Consider the following 23,571-nt stretch of genomic DNA (forward strand, 5'->3'; position numbering starts at 1 on the left):
CTGTCTCTGTCTCTGTGTCGACAGCGAGGGAGAATAAGCAGGTTATTTGCCGGATACTATCTGACAGCCCACAGAAGGCCTGTCCGTCTCAAAGTTCAGCAAAGCAGCCGCCGCGGTTGTTCCCCCGCTCAGCGCTGCCGGATAATGTGACAGGACAAGACAGTGATGAGCTGAGATGGCGGTCGAGAAAGGCTGTCTTTTACAACTGACGACTGATAAAAGGGACAAAAACACACCCTAAGTGCTATCTGTTTTGGTCGCACAAGGCTTCGTATGCCAACCGTCCCTGATGTCGGTTTGTGTGTGACAGAAGGAGTTTGTGCCGCACAAAGAAGCTGGCAAAAAAAAAAACTCAACAAAGGATCAAATAATCAATTACGTGACATTTTGGTTTAATTCGGTTGTCTGAACACTATCTGAGGGGATTACACAATCTCTTTGAAGGAGCAAAGCAGTTAGTCACAGTTGTACTGCCCCACAGCATGAATGTGTGCTCTTTATCCTGCATCGTGTATGAGCTTTGTTTTTTATTACGTGATGTAAGTTTGTAAAATCATATTTGCTCCTTACAAAAAAAAAATCACAATCCACAGTAGAATAAAATCAGGTTTTCTCTTCTACCTTTTCACTCTGCAATAACGATCTCTAAGTTATTTATTATTGATGCTATTATGTTTTGTTTACATCAATAAAGAAGTAAAACCGGTGCGCAGTTGGTTAATCATCTCATAAGCAACACATAAAATGGTGGTTTTCCATCAACAGTATAACTCAACTCTTTTTCATTATGCATGTGAATGTATATACATCATTTATGTGGTCAAACAAATTACAGACTAGACGATACTGGAGTTATAAATCTGCTTTCTACGAACACAACTGGAAGCAGTAACCCACTCATCTTCTAGATATACAGTAGAAACAAGTCCAACAATGACTTGAACATGTTTTTGGATATATCGCCTCTATGTTAAAGGTTGAGGTGCTTTCTCACTGAACCTGTGCACTTTGGTTAAAACTATAGTCTCACATTGCCAGACCTTCCTCCATAGCGCTGCGCATGAGGGTCTGGCTAGTCCACACAGCATTCTGTGATGGGAGAACAATTTGCTGTGGTTTATTGGCATGTCTTTAAACCAATCACAATCATCTTGGGCGGTGCTAAGCGCCGGACGGAGCCACGGTGCCGCTGCAAACGGCTGTACGTTTAAAGGTTGCTTTAGTCGTGCGAGAGAAAACTCAGATTGGACAGATAGTCTAGCTAGCTGTCTGGATTTACCCTGCAGAGATCTGAGGAGCAGTCAACCATAGTTCTCAGAAATCAAGTTTAGAATGCCAACACAGAGAAAGCGGAAGGTAACGGGCACCCGGGCGAAAAGAGGGATATCCGGCGGAATTTCGAGCAGCGACGGAGCAATCCCGGAAGTGGAATGTCGTGGATGTAGACTAGGTTTAATACAAACTCTGGTGTGGTTTGTTTGGGCTGGTGAGAAAGCTGTTCATTGAACCCTGGTGTGGTTTATTTGTAAATGGTTCCATCACAGGAGTTTTTGATAGTAAATGTAAAGTGATTTTAGCATGATTTCAAAAACTAAAAACTACTGTTGAATCTGCTGATCATGATCTGTTCATGAAGTGATATTATATCCGATCTATATAAATCATGATTACATTCATGCAAATCAACTATGGTAACCGTGCAGAGATTTCCCCTCAATCAATCAGTCCAAAGCTGTTAAAACCGAAGTCTGCTGTGCTTGTTTCTTACTGTGTGTACTTCAGTTCATTAAGCTCATTAAAAAGTGAGCGACCTAAAGATCCCCCAGTAATATCCTGCAGATTATTGCTGAACAAGACGCCTCTTTTTCATTATGCACAACATGCGGTCGATTTGCAATCTAATAATACTAATAACGCTCATAATGAGTAATTTCTTTGTGAGCTCCCTGTGACGCCAGAGAACAGAAATAGACACATTAAAGCATTAAGTGCAGCAGAGTCTCGCATTACCAGACCTATCTCCACAGCGCTGTGTCTAAGTGATAAGTGAGGAAATGCTCTGGCTTGTTTGTATTTCTTTAAACCAATCACAGCCGTCCTTGGCAGCTTGAAGCCCCGAATGCAGCAACGATGCCATTGCAAAAAATAGATAGTGGAGATAGTGAAAAGGGGAGGGATTTTTCCCTGCACATCTGTGCACATTCAGTGAGCTGGACTAAGTACAGCATGACCGGCTGTTAGTCATCCGACTTTGATTTCCCCACGTGGGTCCTGATCTGATGATGCGGGATGACAATCATCAAAACTGCCCAATCAATGAGTTATATGCAGTCTGTTTGACTTCATGTGTACTCGTTTTGGTTTCTTTGTAAAAAAAAAAAAAATCAATGTGAGCACGAAGCAGACCACAACTAAAAGGCAACTATGACTATTTTTTTCTCTTTGTCAGGACCACATGAACTAAACTGCAAATGTGAAAGCACCCTAAAACCTATATTAGGGAAAGATTGCCGTCATGGTTAAAAAAAACAAATGTTGACTGCAGATAGGAGACGAGACGTGAACCGCATCCTCTGGTGCAAAATTCTCACACTTTCATAGCCCAACTATACACCCAGAATTTGCAACAGCTGTGTGCTTGGCCATCAAGTGGTATTTCCTACCGGACGTGCTGCGAGGATCAGTTCACAACGACAAAACACACAGATCACTTTGGTCTTGTCAATGGAACCATTTGGCAACTTTTTAAAAGTAAACTTTCCATTCAGAATCTTATTGGCATCCATTTTGGCGTCTCACGCTCGCCATCCACTCAAAATGTAACATTAGCCTACTACTCTTTGGCCGGCTCGCAAGCCCAAACTAGTGTGTGCGGTGTGCCTGTTGTTTTGTTTGCGGTCTAGCTAGATCCGGTGTGGTGTTACTAGTTGTTGCAACAGCATGTAAAAAAAACGACAAAGTTTGCTAGGCCAAAAAGAACGTTAATCTCGCGATAAAAAAATTGACGCCGTTAAAATGGGTTTGCGTTAACGCCGTTAATAACGCGTTTAACTGACAGCACTAGCTTAAACTGAATTTCACCTGGATTGTATGTCCACACATGCCAAAAAATTTCTGTTTTTACAGTAAACAATGTCATCTTGCAGTAATCAAAAGAGAAGAGGAAAATTGGACAACGAGAGCAAATCAGCTGCTGATTTAACGTTGGATAAAAATAATGAGCCCACACAAAAGCCAAACCGACTGCACATACCTATGCATTTTAATATTAAGGAATTTATTGCAGCACCGGTCATTTTAAAGGCTCTATAATGATATCATGCTAAGGTGTATGTCATGCGTAGAGCTGCTGGATAGCACATATCTGTCCAACAGACGCCTGTGTTTTGATAATTTATACACAATGTAGACTATATTTGAAAGGTGTATGACTGAGGCATGTAGTGTTTATACTGGGTCTTCTCTTCACATGCTCCGGAGGCACAGAGGAATCTATTCTGTAAAAGCAAGCAAGGTATATAATATAAACATTCATATCTGTTAAAATACATACAGAAAGAAAGAGTGACTGGTCAATGACGGCTCCACTGGTGAGGTCTATTCATGGCCGCCAGCCTTGCTTACTATTAACCAAAGTGGGATAAATGACCTGTCAAATGTAATCCTCGCCCCTATGTGTCTCCCATTTACCTCGGCCATCTGACCCAGTCCGTTAGCTCATCATCAGCTGATGTCATAGCTTGTTGCCACACGGGAAGGACTTCAGAAACTAGCATGTCAAATGCGAGGGGGGATTTCATTAGTTTATAACGAACGAGAACAGGCTTCCAGGTGTTCGTAGAAAAACACAGAACATTATGATAAAGGAGGAAAAGAGGGGAGTGACCACCAAAATATTACGCAAAATGTAGCAATTGAGTCCAGCTTTGAGGTTTCAAAAGTACCACAATAACTCAGCATTAAATCACTAAAGCTAGTGTGTAATATTTTCAGATATTAGACTAGGAGCCCCAAAACTGACAAATTAGATTAGATTGACTTTTTTGTCTGCCTCAGTGGAAATCTGTCTTTGACTTAGTACAGCAATGTACAATACCAATAACACAACACACCATTACAAATAGTGCAAATTGGTAGGTAGCAGCAAATAAGCTATGTAAATAACACTTGAGAGCAAATCTTGTAAAATAACAGTTGTTCCCAGATGCAGTCATTCTATGTCCAATGAATGTATGTCATATGGATATACATTTAGTAAAATGTAATACACCAATACATAATATTGCTAGTTACATATGTAAAATGGGTAGGGAAGAAACTGTGCTTTGAATGAATTTCATAAAATCTGCATTCTGTCTTCAAATCCTTCTTTTATATTTTATTGGTTTTAACTAAGTTACTAAAGATCTATTTGGTCATCTTCAAACTTTTTGGGGAAAAGTCTGTTTTACTTAAATAAACTTGTTTATCTGCGTTTCTGACTGAAGGATCCCTCTTGTACATCACACTCAAACAGGTACATGTACGTGTGTTTAGCTTTTTGTATAAATATTTCAGTCCAATTAGTAATCACAGAAAAATGAGGAGTCAGAGACAATGTAAAATAGATCTTATGAACATGTCTAATTTTTTTTTTTAAGCCAGGTTGCTTAGTGATGGCAATTAGGAAATAGAATTGCCAAATGAAGGTGAAAAGACACACAAAAAAGAAAGGTGCAGCATGGGCCAAATGGATGTGTTTTATTGTGAGGACATAGCACTCTTATTTTCTTTCACTGTCTTTCTTTCTTTGTTTGGATATTCACTTTCACTGTCTTTTTTTCTCTTTCTTTTTATATTTTCTTTCACTGTCTTTCTTTCTTTGTTTATATATCTATGATTATGTTCTCCGCCCTCCAACAATCAGCCCCTCCTTCTCCCCCCTTTCGATTTCTTTCTCCATTTTTTGTAGCCCTGATCCTTTTTGTCTTCCCTCCTTGCTCTGCTCTCTTTGCACTTCTCTCTCACAAACACAATGTTTTTCACCAGGTATGAATGTTCCCGACAGATTCTCCCATTGCTCCACCGCTGACCCCTCTCACACCACTGGGCCCCATCAGGATGAAATATTGAACTGGGAGAGCTCCCTTAAGGCATTTGGCAGCCTCACAGTCTGTCCCCTGTCCAGCTGAGATGAAAGATAACAATGTAGCACCGTAAGCCCCCTCTGCACCAGGTCCTCCCATAACCTTAAAGGATCACGCCCCATTCAGCACCAGCAGAGCGTCCCAACTGTCAGCTGTTATGGTGATAAAACTGGCTGCAATGCTACATAAACTAAAGTGATTATTCATTACATTTTCATCTAATTGAAGGTCTATTGGCTTCTCTCTGTGATCAACTGCTATAAAATATAGATACAGTACATATATATCAGTTTTGCCACCAGTGAATCACAGCTTTTACATCTGCCATTTTACAAAAAGAACTCCAGATAGAACCATGTCAAATACTGCACAGGAAGTGACACCTGCAGCTCTTCTTTGTGTTTAGTGCTAATTAGCAAATGTCAGCATGTTAACGCACTACACGAAGAAGGTGAGCGTAGTAAACTTATATCTGCTAAACATCAGCATTCAAGCAGAATGTCATTTTGAGCATGTTGCCGGCATTAGCATTTAGCTCAAAGCACCACAGTGCCTACAGTCTCACAGAGCTGCTAGCATGACAGTGGACTCCTGATCTATGTTCTGCGTTGAATCTATGCCCTAGGTACGCTGTAGCCTGATGGGCACCTCCCAAGAAATGTAAGTACACGTCGCGGTGACGCAGACCACAGCGACTGTGATTGGTCTGCTTGGCTGGGCTTGAAAGCGTCGCATTTCCCTCTACTCATTTCCAGGTTCTCCTTCTCCGTGAACAACATGGAATCAAGGAGAGGGTTAAATAACTTTTCCTGCTACTTTATTTCCGACCGTGATCAGAAAGCACTTTGTTTCTCCATCTCTATCTCCAGAGTTGGTACTCGCTCCGAAGCTAATCCTGTCACTCTCTCATTCACTCTACCACACACTCCCCACGCACACACACATACCGGCTATTGTCTTAAAGAGATACGCTAGACCGATGCAGAGAAAACCAGCACACAAGTATGAATCCTCACAACATCGTAGGTCACTTATGTAGGCTATGGAGCTGTACGCAGAGCCTACGTACAACCATAAATCAGCCTTGAGTCTTGTTTCTATTTTGTTTTACATTGTTTCAGTCGGACCTTCATGAAGACCAGTTTGGTAGCCAAAACGGTCATATTTTATGCTGCAGTGGACATGACTACGAATATCCTGTAGCAGCAGAGCACATTGGACTAAGACCTAACCATGCCTAAAAGTTTATATCTCAATCTCCAAATCCAAAATGCTTGAGTTCATTTAAGGTGAAGCTTTTAAATGTACTCCATAGGGGTGAGTTAATGTTTTCCCAATACTACAGAGCCTATTAAAAGCAAACACTCTTGTGTCATCGGTAAATGTGTAGTTTAGTAGTGATGACATTGCAGAGAGCTGATGGGGGAGTGGGGAGGGGGGGAAAAAAAATCGAACTGAAAAGCTTCCAGTGCTCGGTATGCATCACTGAGACTGTAGCTTTACAGAAAAAGGAAAGAAACTCAAACTTCAAAAGGAAAAGGTTGTTACAGTCCCGTCCACATTTTAATTAACAGGTGATCTCTCGGACATGCACGGATGTCAGCAAAGCAAACAACATTGGAAACACATCATGAACATATTGGTTTTTGATGAGATGCATGTGCTTAAAAAATGATGTATTCTGCTTTTAGCATATACCGTAATAAGCTCTGGAATAGTGCAATGTCAGGACATTGAAAGTCTTTTTGCATATAAATCACGTGCAGTGAAACTCAAGCGGACAGAGTTTGATCGTGTTTTTGCTAAATTCCCTCACTGGCTAATTTCTAATCCATCATTCTATCAAAGTGCTTCAGCTACGCCCACAGGATGGAGGAGAGTGTCTCACTCATGGCAGGGTTCAATAAAAACTAAGATGAAACGATTTATCTTCTCATAATATTCCACCATGAATATCAAACAAGGCTGATAGTGTGGTAATGAGAGAGGAGCCCGAGGAGCGTGGCCATCTATTGGATTTCCAAAATCAATGCCCTCGGATAGAAAACTGCATGAGCCACCTGCAAACACTGGATCTTAACAATGCAACGTACGCGCCGTATTCCTTGTAACTTTCCTCACAGGCCCTGCGGGGAATCAAGTTTCTAATTCTGCTTTCATTGATGTTGGTATTCTTTAGCTTCATTTAATGCAGGGAAAGTTTGCTGAGCAAGCATGCTCTTTATCAACACTCCCTGCTTCTCATTTATTCCGTTATACATATTTCAGCATATGTGCTACAGTAAAGCTTTGTACTGTTAAATGCTGAGGCACTCATTAGCTGCATGTGAGGGGCTTCTCTTGTGTTTTTTGTCACAAAACATTTTTGTGTGCCCTTCAAACTGCAACACAATGACAGCTATTGCATTTTTTCCAGTTATAGATTGCAAAGCAAGGAATTCAAAGCACTGACTTTCAGCTCAGTTTCTTCACCTCCAAGTCAGCTGTCATTTGTTATGGGGGTTTCTGCAGCAGAAAGGATTTACGGTTGACCCTCGTTTGAGTTCTCTGGGCACACAGGGGACACGTTTATATGAGCTCATGAAGAGAAAAACTTGCTCTTGAAAAAAATACACATGAGAAAGCTTTACAAAGAGGAAGTATCCCTGATGACAAACAGGGTTGGTCCGAAGACCTCATACGACTGCAGCCCCGGGCTCCTTCATCAAAACGATGATTTAATCCTGGGAGTTTTGTCACTCTCGTAAATCCCCGGGTCAACCTTGTCTCCGTGCAAAAAGACACTGTTGAATTCCCCCTCTGGGACTTGTGTGTTTTTCATTATGGGAACAATGGCGTTGCAGGTGCAAACTGCTCGCACTCGCGCTCCAGCTGGTTCTGTTTTTACGGTGAAACACGGTACAGCGTGAGGCCAATCCTAACGCACGCACACACAGTTAAGGAGATTTACTGAAGGACGGATGTCAGAGATGGAACATGCTCAGCTCTGGGAAACTCTCACACAGCTGTCTTTAAGGGTAATAGTACTCGGTTTTCATATGTTTGCAATGGGCAGATTGGATAAACATTTCTTGGAAGCAGAAACAATCCCCAGTTGAGTTCAACTTTAAGAGGCAAAGAGAAACCACAACTTTTCTGGCTAAATAGCATCAGACTCAGGCCTCCAGTGAGACAGGCTGTCAATGTGAGAGAGAAGAAGACAATATGAAGCCACAGCTCCCCTTAGAAACTTACAAAAAAAAACCATTTGCCTGCATAAATCTAATGCACTTCCAAATTCAACCCAGCCATAGTATCCCATAGTGATCTATGGTAATAATTCCCAACCTCTTTGGATTGGGACACTTTTAAGGAAAACAATGTTGACTCACAACCTTTTCTCACAGGTTGCATATGATTTTCAAAGGTCCGAGGAGGTAAAACCATCCAGGATTTCACATTAAAAAAAGATTAGAGAAAGTGAGGAAAAAGTAAACAATCTGTGTGGCTGGAATACGTTTTTTTTCTTTTCTTTTTTTCCAATCAACTGTGATCCACAGATTTTTCTTTAGACCTAAAGGCTCTCATGGGTGTGAACCGTGCAAAATCAAGGGCGCTGCTTTCACTCGTGAAACTGTTTTGAAGAGTTCTCCCTTCCTTTCTTCCTCTGCACTCTTGGGCTCGAGTGTTTGCTTATGGACATCTGTGCTAATCCTGTGCATGCCGAGCTGTTTTGGGTTTGTGTTCTTTTATGCAAAACGAAGCAAACTTATTTTGATATATCTGACAGAAAAGTGAAAATAACTGTGGACTAGACAAGACTACATAATCTAATCTAACTTCTATTATAATTGCATCCTCGCAGAAGGAGGGTTGACCACACTGACATGCCACAATTGTCCCCAAACTGTGACCATCCCCACCTCAACCAAGCTTCGTCAGCATCATGTGTTTAACATTTGTGGTCACGCGTGCAACAACTGGAAAGACAGCATTTTTAACTAACGCTGGCTTTTTCCGACACTTGTTTGCCAGCAGGGCGACATTTGTGATAAACCTCAGAACCTCATGTCATCCAGGTCCTGTTCTTTTACTGTTGTTTACAGAAATCTACTGAAGTCACTGTCTGTGACCACAATTCTCCTAAATCTAAACCTGCTGTTTTTAAATGCTACGTACATACATTCTTGAATTGTCAAATTGAGCAGTCCCTGTTTTAAGATGACCAGATGGGCATTTAAAGCGGACATATTTTTGTTATCGCCTCAAAGAATCCCAGGCACATGGCAACGTCATCAAATAAGCAAAAACAGATTGCTTTTGTCTTCCATTCCTCTCCTACATCCAAGCATCTGATGTGCACAGTGTGTGCACTGAAACACAAGAGGGAAACAAATATACATCACTGTCATTCGATTCAAACCCCCGTGTTCATCAGTTATCACACCGCGGTTGACATTCACAGGTTTTAAACACCCAGAGGAGCTTTGAGAGTTGTTAACCTGACTGCGGCGTGCAGTGCCAGTAGGTTATAGAGACAAGGAGGAGACGCTGGACTACAGCGTTCGTTTGGGAAGCTGGCACTAAGCACCTCCATAAAAGATCATCTAGAGCTCCCCCGCTATTATCTCTGCATTCCACCGGAGAGAGAGCTGTGAGCTGGAAGCTATCCACGGAGAGAGAGAGAAACAGTATCGTGGAAGAACACATCAAGACGAGCTCCACCAACATAAAGCTATCAGTCAGTTCAGAGGGGTTAAAAAGCCCCAGAGCATGGGCTAAATGATAAGGCCCGCTGCGGCGCACATTAGACAGATATGCACTCCACTGCACTCCAGCAGGTGTGACTGGCTGGAGGGAAGGCGGCTGGCACCGTGGTGGTCCCGCTCGCTCTCTAGCTTTGATCATTCCCCGCCGTTTTGTTGGCTCGCGCGCTTCCCCCCCGGGAATACAATTTATAGTATCCATTAGATGTTTATGAGACATGTGTAAATCAAATGAGAGTCTGCAAAACAGTCCCCACTCACCCTTTGTACTTTTCATTTTATCATCATACAGAGCACTGTTGGAGCGAGCAGTTGTCATTTAAAGGTCAACAAGAAAAAAAAAGAAAAAAAGGAGCGGCTGGTTCTGGAAGTTTTTATTTACCACCATTAAATCCTTTTTGAAGATTTTTTTTGAGTGATGATCAAAATGTTCCAAAATAGAATCGTAGTCTCTTTGATAATGCAACAATACGTAGGTTTAGATTAGAGTAGATCACACGTTACTGTCCGAAAAGTGTCTATTGTAGACAAATCTCAATGTCTCTGAAGTGACTTAATTCATTCAACCCTAATGTAGGTGTTATGGTTAACATGTTATAGCAAGATCTTATTTACACATCCAGCAGAAAAAAATAGCAACATTTGAATTAATTTGGAGTGGGAATTTCATACTTTTGAGCTGCTATTTAAAAAAATAATCAAATAAATTACATTGATGAGAGCCGTGAGAGTGAACCAAAACAGTAAAGTTACGGGCCGTAAAACTAAAACAATGAGCTGAAAGATGCAAAAAGAGCAGCAGTGATAATTTATCACTAAGCGATAACTACATTGTCATTTGATCCATTGGTAATATAAATGTATTGATTAGTGCAGCTTAAATTTATGAAAAACTTGTTTGATTTATTTAGTCAGCACAAGTAAAAAACAACAACGGTGTTACATATACGAACAAATTAAGTAAACAAGACATGCAAAGGAAATCCAGAATACCCTCAAGGGGCTTGGCATGTTGGGTTCCCTAAAATAATTCAACGAAAGGTAGCATATAGAAAATTAAAAATTAAAAACATAAAGTCTGTTTTCCTTCAGTGTTTTTTTCAATTTGATACTGTTCCATCTCTAAATGCAATAGAGAGCCACAGCTTCCTTTGCTATGGAGAACTACGGACACAGGTGGATAATAGTTTTTTTTTTTTATCAGGTCACTTTTGCCCCGTGAAACAGCAGGAGGGTTAATCTCACATAAGCCACTTTCACACGTGCACTGCTAACCTGAAATGATCTAGACATTCCCTTGAGAAGCTGTATGTGAGTGAATACAAATGTGAGAATCAGTTGGACCGGACATCAAACGGACCCTCCCTATGCAAAGCCCCTGTAACGTCCTGTTGAGCCCATGTGTAAATATAGCAGGTCATTGTCCGGAGAATTCACAGCAAGCGAGTGGGCATGTTGGTGACGTTTCAATCATGCGGTTTCGCGATACCGAAAGAAAACAAACATCCAAGGGTGAAAAAGAAGGGTCGTTTACACGGAGACTCGAAGAAGGAATTGTCTAACTGGAGAAACAGCGAGATTCGGGGACTTCTGTCGGTAAGGGCCAATGCCAAAATCGTCCTGTTTGCTTTAAACCAATAAGAGTATTTACAGTATGTGAGAACGCGTCTGACACGGACAACCTCCTGTTGTGTGCTACATGTAAAAAGGGCAATTTTGGACAATGTCCCGACCTGATTCGTCAGATGTTGGCCGGAGTTCGTTCTAGGAAACTGCACTACGAAGCTCAACTGTTTCTCCAAACAGCCATAATGGAGCATGACACCCCTACTTCCAGAACCCTGAATGCACAAAAGAATTCCTCTGACCTCACTGTGTTGTTGTGTGTTGTGTGTGTGTGTGTGTGTGTGTGTGTGTGTGTGTGTGTGTGTGTGTGTGTGTGTGTGTGTGTGTGTGCTTTGTCAACGGTCACATTTCCACTACAGCCATTGATGTTAACATTGACTTAGCGAGGGTGGGTACACAATGAAATGGACTGGGATGCTGTCGCCGCTGCAGACGGAGGCCTGTGTGTCACTGCTGCTGCAGGACCACAAAGCAATTTCCCAGCGTGCAGATCTGCGTGCACAATCGATAAATCACATTCCCGATTACTCTGCAGGGGGAAATGGAGTTTGTATTGTTTTTCCAAGACAAATGTAGGCTCCGGGCAAGATAGATCTTATTTTCAGGGCCAAAGAAAGACAACCCAAACACATACACACACACACACACACACACACACACACACATACACCTCCTCTAAACTACTTTTCCGCCTTTCACTTTTCTCTTTCATTACACTCCAAAACTCACCTGTTCCTGTTGAGCTCTCCCCCCGTTTTCTTCTCTGGTTTGCCCCGTTTCTTTCAAGGTGGCAGTTGTAACAACTCTTCCACGATTGAATCAATTGAAAGTTGCAGAGCAATCCCAAAAGTTCTTCAAAGCTCACTTTTGGCGTTTTTTCCACCACATGGTACCTGCTCGACTCAGCTCGCCTCTACTCACCTTTTTTTGGTTTTCCATTATGAAAAAAAGTCCATGGTACCTGCCAACAAGTCCTTTTTTTTTTTTTTTGTATCGCCTCGGGCGAAGTTCCAGGCGAGCTGAGGCAATACCAAAAGGTAACGTGAAAACCTGCAGACTACTAATTGGTCAGAGAGAATCGTCACTAATCACTGCGTCATCATTGCCAGCAACAGACTAGGGGTGTCCTGAACAAACCCGCCATTTTTAAATAGTTTAGCCAGCTGTGATTTATTTTTTTTGCTGCCTCCAGCTTCTTTTGAAACAATATGTGTCTTCTGGCTGCGGCAACAGCCACATGCCGAGAATCAAAGACAACACACATTCGACGTTCTGTGTGTGTCGCGTTTAGGTCGCGGCAGTTTCCTGCAGCGTCGCTATGACGACCAGCCATTCAATAGGCGATACTAAATCTGCAATGGAAAAAGGAGGACGGGGCACCGCGGCCGAGCCGAGCTGAGTCGAGCAGGTACCATGTAGTGGAAAAACGCCATTAGTGTTTCTTTTACTCTGAACTGGCCTCTTCGCTGCAAAGCAACTATGTGCCATCCTCAACACAGACACATATAGTATGTTCAGGTTAACAAATGTGTCAAAAAAAACTTGTTACTGTTGTTTTAGTGATACAATTTCTATGATTAAGTGCCCGGATTTCACATTAGTTAAAGGATTATATTGTTTTGGTAATGATTGAGAAAATTCACCCAACTGCTGTTGGGTGAAGGAATTCAAGAATTTTTATTAAGAGGATATAATAAAATGTGACACGTTATTCATCAGTTTTTCGCCTTCATTTTAGCTGCTCAAAATTCTGGCCCCAAAGGGAAACAAACCAAAACACTAAACCTCTTTCTTAATGATATGAAAACAGATGGGGAATGTTAAGTTGGACAAAGCCAGAAAATTCTTATTGCACCAGACACGTTTTGATTAATTTCATCTAGATATGTCACTGATGTATGTATCTACAGTACAAGCCAAGGAGCTGCTAAGAATTAAAATAAGGCCCCTGACTTTGATAGGTATTTGGAAATATAGATTAAAATCTCCACAATGGAATTTCATATTGTCCAGAAATTCAGCTGAGAGACTGCTAATAGATTAGATAAGAAGATGGGAATATCTGTTTGTTTCGGAGCCTGTTAGACAACCAATTAGTGCTGAAAGAATAAAAAAGAATTTATAATTGTGATACAATAAACAATGAAATAACGGACACTCCAATGTAAAGAAGGTGCTTGGATTTAAAGTATTTTTGTTGGAGATACGTATGTGAATATAGTTTTATCTTTGACATCCCATAACCATATTTCAGAATCTTAATATTATTCATGCACATAAATTATTAATTTGTGCCCCCAAGTTAATAATTCAAGAGCCCAATAATTTATGTGCATGATTAATTATTTGAGTGCACAAAAAAACACACACACACACACACATACACACAGAGAAAACAGGAGTTTAGATATTTTGAAAATTATTAAAAAGAAAGAAACTGAAATTTCACATTGACATAAGTCTTTAGACACTTTGCTATGACGCTTTAAATGTAGCTCAGGTGCCTCCCACTTCTCTTGATCATCTTTGAGACGTTCCTACAGCTTGATTGGAGTCCACCTGTGGTAAATTCAACTGATTGGACATGATTTGGAAAGGCACACACACTTGTTTATAGAAGGTCTCACAGCTGAACAATCAGAGAAGGAACAAAACCACCAGGTTGAAGGACCTGCCTGCAGAGCTCAGAGGCAGGATTGTGTCAAGGCACAGATTGGGGGGGGGCTACTTAAAAATTGTGCTGCATTGAATCTTCCAGAGAGCACATTAACCTTCATAATTCTGGAACGACCACAAGTCTTCCTAGAGCTGGCCGCCCGGCCAAACGAGCAATCAAGGTAGAAGGGCCTTGATAAGAGAAGTGACGAAGAACTTGATGGACTCTGGCTGAGCTCCAGTGAGCCTGTGGGAGAACGTTGCCAGTGAAAGATACATAAAAGACTCCCAGACTGTGAGAAACAAAATGCTCTGGTCTGATCAAACCAAAGATTGGACAGTCTGGCCTCAATTCTAAGCGTCATTATCTGGAGGAAACTGGGCACCACCCATCACCTGCGCAATCCATCCCAGCAGTGAAGCATGGTGGTGGCATACTGCATACTGTGGGGGTGATTTTCAGCGGCAGGGACTGGGGGGGGACTGGTCAGGGTTGAGGAGAAGTACAGACATATCCTCAATGAAAACCTGATCCAGAGTGTTTTAGGACCTCAAACTGAGGAAGACTCCAAATCCAGGTGTACAATGCCGTAGTCTCTGCTTCAACTAAGTACTGACTTAAGGGTCTGAATACATATTAATACATATTACAGTTTTTTCTTAATAAATTGGACAAATCAAAATCCTGTTTTTTGCTTTGTCATTATGGGGATCCGAGTAGATCAAAAATGAATTTGAAGGAGTTTAGCATAAGGCTGCAACATAAAGTAGAGGGGCCTGAATGCACTAATACTGGGTTGATTCCTGGGAAAAAGCATTTAAAAAAATTTAATTTAAACATGAATAGAACTGACCAATAGTTTTCTATCAAATCAGTCTGCAGTCAAAATTTCTTATGTTGTTAAGAAACAGAAGTAGACATAAAATACAGTAGCTCATAAACCGCTCCACACCTGGTAATAAAAACATAACCGCTACAAGACATGTTGCTGATCGTCTTCTATACTCTGAACTCTACAGTACCTTGTTTGTCTGAAAGCTCCTTTCGAACTGGAGCCTCCTCGAAGACCTTTTTACCCCCCCCTGTGTCTCTCTGAGCACCTGTAGTGAAATGCACGAAGTCATTTTTATTTTTTTTAATTTTTTTTGTCACTTGAAGCCACATTTTTCTGTTACATTTCCTCGAATTAAGAGGCCCACCAGGGACAAAGGAGAGAGAGAGAACATGTAGGGGGATAAGAAAACTTCTTTTCTTACCCTCTGGCAAAATACTTCCTGATTGTGTCACAGTCACTCAGCCCAGAACAAGATTGCACAAAAGCTCAACAAGAGACTTTGATAATAGTCCCATTTCACACAGGTGTGGGCACGCACACGCTTTCACTATTCTCTTTATTTTTCGTACCGCGTATGAAAAATACATCTAATAATGTGAGTGTTTCTAGGATGAAGTGTGTTCTTAGCGCTTTAATGGAAGAACTGTCATCATCTATGAGTTTATTTGATGTGTGTGTTTTTGTTTTTAATATGGAAGTGTAAATGTTTGTTGAGCCCTGGAGGCACCTAAGCAAATCTGACCTCATCTCAAGCAGATATAAAGAGTGTGCTGTCAGTGGGAGTTCACATGGAAACTAGCTTCGTCTGTAAATCACTAAATCTGCTGCACTCAACTGAACAGCTGTTGGGTTTCTGCGCACAATTATAATCAGAGATCCGCATCTTCTAATAAACTGCTTGACTGAAGCCATATTGGCCATATGTGGAGGCAGAAAGCAACTTTTTTAGTTAAAGTTAAGAAAGATATTTGCATAGATTAGTAAAGAGCATATTTTATTATTTTCATTTGCACAACTTGATACTTAAACTGTTACATTTCAGAGGGAAATATTCAGCTTTTTACTCCATGTGTAACATGAAATAAACCCATAAAATATCATTAGCATCTTTATTGTCCTGTTTGTTTTTTATCCTTCCCCTCTGTTCTTTTTCTCAGTTTCCATTTCCTCCTACCTTCATTTGATCCTTATTGCCTTTTTCTCTTATTCCTTTTCTTCTGGCCTTTTTTTTTCCATTTGTCCTCATTTCTTACCTTCTTCAGATAATCTATAAGCGAGACTGAAGGTTTTCACTTTCTTCATGGAGAGAACTGTTACTTTGCTTACTTTAAAGGGGCAGTTCACCCTGAAATCAAATTTCATGTAGTAACTATTTTCTTTGTGCCAAACTACACCCGCCAACTGTATCACTGTGCCGAAGTTCCTCGTGCTCCGATATTGCTAGCATACATTGTGGAGATGAGTTTATAGCTAGTCTCGCATTTCCAGACCTTCCCCCACAGCGTTACTGAAGAGGGTCTGGCTAGTCCATGCAGCATTCTGTGGGCTTTATTGGCATTTCTTTAAACCAATCCCAATCGTCTTGGGCGGCGCCAAGCACCGGACGGAGCAATGCATTCTCATGAACGGGTCCATATGATATCGTACGAAAATGTATGCACACCAAACCCTATGATATCCTACGTAATTAGGAGACCGCTGGCTGGTCATGTGATGGCAGGTGGTCACGTGACGTTGGCTGGCTACAAGCTCCATGACGCCGAGCGGCAGTTGCTATTTGTTTAAGCCACTACAGAGCTTTGTGACGCCGACTACAGACCTCCGTTGTATCAGCGGTAGTTGGTGGTTCAGTTACCTGAAAATAGGTGACATTGAGCCGGGTACAAAGCACCGCGACAAAGTTAAGATTCGGTACCAAAATGACCAGTTAAGATTAGGAAAAAGATCGTGGTTTGGAGTAAAACACTCCTGAAAGACTCTAGTTTTCCCCGGGAAGCAAACTCTGCTCCCTGGCTTGAAAGTCCTGTATGTTAAGGCCCACCCATCCACCCCGACCTCCTCCCTGCGCGGCAAGCTTCTAATACAGTGGCCGTCAATGTAGTCAATACAGCAAAAAATACGTGGAATGCTTACGAATTACAGTGCTTAACTTTGTGTTACTGTTTGAACAAATGGTTAATGAGAACAGGCTGGACGGAGCCTCGGCGCCGCTGCAAAATAGTTCCTACATGAAACTTGTCACAACCAGGTCTGGGGGTTATCTTGAGTGACCGGGTCATGATTTTTTAAAATAGACATTGCTGTAAAAAAGTATTTTTTTCTAGTTTCATTATATTGGAGGCAGACATCTCTACGGCCGATCTCTCCAACACTGGACAACTCGCACCAAAACAAGATTGATGAATAGCACTACAGGTAGGAGGAAAAATATATATTTTTGATTTGTGGTCTGTCCCTTTAGCTGTCCCTTTTAAGTACAATTTGCTGCCAGTTTTTTGTTTACTTTTACTCAAGCAACCATTTGAATCCAAGAGTTTTCCTCTGTGGCAATGATTTGACATTTCAGCTCTCTGTTTATAAGATTTGTAAAACATCTTTTCCCACCCAGGAAGCCACCGACTGTGTGACACATCAAGAAACCTGATCAGACCTCCAAGCTGGCAAACAGGCTCCTTTGTTGCACCCTTGAAACCAAACTTACACTGGTGATGAAAGCGCTAAAAAAAAGGGGCCAGCACAACAACATAATGTACAACAGTAACTTGTCGTCTGGTATCAACTCCTGCTTTTACAACTGAGTTTTTGATTAGGAAAGGGACAAAAAGGGAAACAGAAAGAGGCTGAGAAAGAAAAGTGAAGGGTTGAAAGGGCAAGAATGGTGTGTGTTTGTGTGTCTGTGCGACCGAGAGCGAGAGGTGATTACTTTGAGTTAATCTAGTATCAGCTTTCCAACACTTGGAGGCTTCCCAGTGTATTACTCATTATCTGCAGACAAGTCTGTTAAATACAGATTAGACAGGGCGAGAAAAGAGACGCAGTATTCCTGAACTTTCTCATGCAACAATCTGCCTTCCCATGGGTTATCTGAGCTTTTCTCAACGATGTCCCAACTTTTCTTTTTGTGTGTGTGTGTGTGTGTGTGTGTTCTCACTCTTATCCAGCTGTGCTCCATATGTCAACCTCTCTTTCCAGCAGTGTTAAAATTGAGCTATCTTTGTAATTCCAAAGAAGACACTTTTGACTTATATCTGTCAAGGTTTGTCTTTTTTTTTCCAGAAGTCATCGTATTTTTTTTTGGATGACCTCACTGATCCGAGCTGTGCGAGGCCACATATTTCCTCATTATTACTTTCTACTTTCAAAAAGAGAATCAATAGATCCATACGAGTTTACACATGAGTCCTGGTACACTAAGTGCACATTGGGTGAGTGCTCCATTTCGAAGGTAGCGCCTCACCAATCGCAAAGTCAATAAGGGGTGTGTAGAAACATGCATTTCCGAAATCTGTTCACACCGGTTCTAGATCTTGAAAGAAGAGTTTGTCTCTGAAATGTGACGCCCCTGTTTAAAAAACAATGATCTCTAAGGGAATAATTTCAAATTTTAATAGATACTTCCACATCGACATTACAACAGATAAATAGTATACCTACTGTATAATATAATAATAATTAAACAGCAAAAACAGCTAAAACCAATCACAGCATAGAACAGGAGAGGATCATTATTGTGTTTAGGGCTGCGATTATTTTCAAAATCGACTAATCTGCAGATTTTTTTTTCAATTCCTCTGTCAATCGTTTTGTCTGTAAAATAAAAAAAATGGCTCGTTTTGTCCAACTTATAGTCCAAATCCCAACGATAATTGGTTTCATACCACAAAATACGAAGGATTACAACAAATCTTCACATTTAAGTAGCTAGAACTAGCAAATCTTTGGATTTTTTTGCTTGAAAAACAACAATCAATAAATAATCTAAATAGTTGCTGATTAATTTCTGCTGATCGCTTCAGCTCAAAATGTAGTGCAAGAGTGGAAATTGTAGTAAAACAAATGAAATATGTTAAGTGTGAACATTTTCCTGATACCATAAGTATGAACATTTTGCGACTTGCCAGATACGTTGATGAACAACATTTCCTTGTTATGTTATTAAATATTTAGTTGTATATAAATGTAATGTCAGGTGGACATAACCTGTTATCACGTAACTACATTTTTATACATAAAGGTGAGTTGTGGACAATTGCATTTTACACGTCATTTAGCTGACGCTTTTATCCAAATGAACTTACAATTGCTATATATCTCAGACGTCGCACGCCTCTGGAGCAACTAGGGGTTAAGTGTCTTGCTCAGGGACACATTGGCTGATGTATCGCAGTGGGAATTGAACCCAGATGAAATCAGGTGTCATATCCACTGCGCCATCACCACCGACAACATTCGATCTGATACCAAGTAACACCAGGGACAGTATCGCGATACTGAGACTTTCTGGGTTTTTTTCTGGTAATGTCCTTGGGCCCTATTTTAACGATCTAAGCACACAGCGTGAAGTGCAAGGCGCAGGTGCGTTTAGGGTGTGTCCAAATCCACTTTTGCTAGTTTGACGGCGAAAAAAGGGTTGTACTTAGTGTCTTCATTAACACATAGGTGTGTTTTGGGCGTAACATGCAATAAACCAATCAGAGTGTCATCTCCCATTCCCTTTAAAAGCCAGGCGTGTTTGTACCTTGGAGCAGTGCTATTGTGATGGCGGATTTGCACCTTAATATTTTTATTTGTAATCTATTTTACTAATTTGCTGTTAAAATAACAATGAAATGCTGCGCTATTGACTTTAGACCAGGTTTTTGTTGGTCAATGGCGCGATCACTTCCCGCTGCCTCAACATAACAATATGCCAAGAATGCACCTGAACACACCTCCCTGTAAGACCAGCATGCCCATGGGCGCAGGTGCATTTGCTATTTAAACGACGTGGGCGCTGGATGGGAAATTGACAACTACGTCGGTCTTAATCTAACAAAGACACTTGCGTCGGGCTTTCCGCTGCGCTGGGTGCAAGATAGGGCCCCTTAACTCTTTGGAGAGTTGTTGCGAGTATGTCCAGCAATGACAATGATGGAAGGATGTGACAGGCGTCAGAAAAATATGCAAACACGAAGAAAACACAATGAAGATTGGTGTTTCTTTTCAACAACAGACCTGAGAAGGAACAAACAGCTGAGCTTTACTCAATGTAAAAACTGCACACAAAACTTTCCTGATAAAGTGCAAGGACGTTTCCGTTAAATAACTACATAACTTGGTACTAATTGTGGAGAAGTAGGAACGTCATTGAAAGAAAAGCTGAATTAAAATGTAAAGTAAATGTTCAGCTAATTGAGAGTTAAAGTGTTGAACACCCTCTCTATAATTTCCCAATAATTTGCACCAAATTTGATCGTACTCCTAGAAAACTTCTTGAAGATTATTATTATTTCAGAAAGTACAGACCAGTAAAATAAAATGATTTGCGCTGCTTTGCAACATTTCTGCAGGTAAACTTTTGCTTCCTGCAAATGTTGTGCACCATCTGCACAACCTATTGCAATCTGAGGAGGAGGTGACATCCATTAACACTGTTGTATTCCAAACTGACATTAGTGCATCATGGAGCATGTTATTTAGTGCATCTTCATCACAAAAGATGCACTAAAAGGCGTTCTTAGCTGTTACTGTGAGAGATTGAGTTTTTCAAAGAGACAATCGAAGCACCGGCACTGACTGCCCATTTAAAATAAATGTTTTGTCATGTTTTGGATAACTAGAATGCCAACTGGCTTTCAACATTTTTTTTAATGTTAAACCATGTCTCTGTGTTGGAAGATTAAAACAAAAACAGATGTCAATGTTAACAAGGAGATGAGTTGTAAGCGGCAGCCAAATTCCTATAGATCCCATAGAGCCTAAAGGCAGAGCTGTCAATAAATCACTAAGATAGAGTTGAGTATGCAAACTGTCTGCAGAGTAAGTGCACTATCAGAATAATCACACAGTTTCCACGAATGCTTCTCTCCTTTTTGCATTACTAAAAGATAAATGATATGCTTTCAAGTATAGAAATACACTAAAATGGTCAGAGACTTCAACACATTGAATAACTGTTTGCATAACAAAACATGCATTTCTCCCAACTCCTCTTAAGTGGAGTGTCAGCACCATTAAACATTCCCTTACGATTTAAAAGCATAATTTCAATCAGATGTTTCATGGGTAACTATGAGAGAGAGAGCATTTTATAAATAAATAAAAGACAGATGCCTGAACTTGACCAAGGAACGTCGGACCTTGCTGTTTCAAAGCTAAAATCTACGTATCGTTTGCAGCTCTGAGTCAGTGATCACAGCTTTGAATAAAGATGTGTGACTAAATATGAATATATTAGGCATATGTAGAGATTAGAAATAGATGTGGAATCCTAGGCAACAGAAGCAGTCATATCTGCTACTGAAAACATCAGAATTACCTCAGCGAGGATCAAACAGCATCTGAAAGCCACACGAGATAAAGATGAGACTCACCGTGTTGAATCCTGGGAAGAGGCTCATCGCTGTGGCCGTATCCAATGGAAAGGGGAGAAACTGCTTCATGCCCATTGAGGTCTGGATGGCAGGCAGGGTGGGGCGCACCAGGGTGGGCATGAGGCCATTTTGACATGTGTTACCTGTAGGAGGCAGAGCAAAGGCAGCATGTTAAAACTGCAGACAGCAACAGGGACAGCTGCCTCACCCTCCATCCAAGTGAACCTTCAGTGTGTGTTTGGAAAAGGAAGCAGGAGATTTCTTTATTTAGGCCTAATTGTTTTCTTAATGTTATTTTAGAAGTTGTTGTTGTAGCTATGGCTGAAACTGGGGCAGGGCCATCACAGGGAATAAGGAAATTAAACAAAGAACAACTAAAAGCTAAAAGGGAAAGTGAAAGACAATGGGCAATAATGTGAGTCAACTTCGGTAGGGCTATCAACAGATGGAGACAATTAGGGATTGTAAGTGATTCAAACCCGACCCCGAATTGGCCCTCAGGTGTGATGTCTATTTCATTCATAAAATAACTTTATAACGCGCAATGTGGTTGTACGTCAGTAGCCGATATATATATATATCTATATATATATATATATAGATATATATATATATATATATATATTATATATATATATATATATATATATATATATATATATATATATATATATATATAATTACGTCCCCCTTCCATTTAGCGCGGAGGTTTCACCTGTACTCCGTGTTTGTGTTGGCGTACTATTTTCTTTTCCCTTGTACCCCTGTAACGTTACTTGTGTAAACCGTCCGCGGGTTTCATGAAATGCGCAATATGAATCTAAGTTATTATTACATTCGTTGCTACAACAACTTCTTAATGCTTTGGCTCGTGACACAGTGACAGTGATACCCGGGTTATCTCACGAGACATCCAAAGTAGGCTAAGTTACCGTATGCAACACTTGAAATGCAACGATGCATCTGTAACTTATTCTCTTATTGTAAATTAATGATTTTCTGAATCTGCAAAACATTCATCGCAACTATATGACCTCCCCGTAACGCTACCTACGGTAATACAGTGGGCAATACAGCACCATATAGAAAAGAGCTTTACGACAGCAGGTGTGTCCAAAGAGGACGCTACAATCGACACAAACTGAAAGTTCCATATAGCCACTTTAAGTATTGCACTTGCGCCAACAAGGCCGCCAAAGCAGACATCCCTTTATTAGTTCCAGTGCTTACAGAGTTGATTGAAATTAATGCCAGTAGTAAAAACAATGTTCTAATCTTCTAGTGGGGTTGTAGCTCATCTGATAGCGTGGAAATCCCCCAAATCTTAAGGTTTTAAGGCTTCGACCCTGGAAAATCTTGAATCTCATAACGTTTGGAGGATTTCCATTATTTAAAAGTGATATTTTTCATCACTTTATAATAAGATTATCATTACTTTATCACAAACCCTTCATAACTTCTATCTCACATTATGGGGCTTTCAACAAATTCGATAATGTTTTTGACAAACTAATCTCAACTCAAGGTCCACTTACAAACTTTTTCTGAGATTTCAAAAGCTCCAAAGAGCAGGTTGAAAGCTTCAATAAAAACTATTTAGTGGACCTTGAGTTGAGATTAGTTTGTCACACACACTGGTCCCGAGGTCAAGAATGAGCTTCCTTGTTCAAATAAACAAGTTTAAATTATTCCTTTGCAATTTTTGTATCATTTGAGCACAAAATTGTCATTATTTCATTTCAGTCAGACAACTAATGTTTGAAATGTTTATTATAACCAGTTTTCAGTAAAGGAGTAATCTAATTAATTACTTTTCCCATCGTTGCAACGCCAAATACCAAATGTTCTAAAATACTGCATATAGTGTTCTTATTCTTCAATCAGTTAATATAAACATCTTTGACGTTAAAGATGTTAAAGAACGTAATAGCGTTATAGAACATAAAAAATAACGTCACAGTTACTTTACTGAGTAACTAATTACTTTTACAATGTGGTGACTGAGTTACTA

At 40.6% G+C, this 23,571-nt stretch overlaps 1 protein-coding gene across 1 annotated transcript in view; it reads right to left on the reverse strand.

Annotated features, from left to right (window-relative positions):
- znf385d (zinc finger protein 385D) overlaps positions 1-23,571 on the reverse strand; it is an 87,271-nt gene that overhangs the window by 53,493 nt on the left and 10,207 nt on the right. The window contains exon 2 of the mRNA XM_039807057.1: positions 21,561-21,703. Coding sequence (XP_039662991.1) covers positions 21,561-21,703 — 143 coding nt within the window. The remainder of the gene's footprint in view (positions 1-21,560; positions 21,704-23,571) is intronic.

This window comes from Perca fluviatilis, chromosome 7, assembly GCF_010015445.1.
Source record: "Perca fluviatilis chromosome 7, GENO_Pfluv_1.0, whole genome shotgun sequence".
Classification (NCBI taxonomy): domain Eukaryota; kingdom Metazoa; phylum Chordata; class Actinopteri; order Perciformes; family Percidae; genus Perca; species Perca fluviatilis.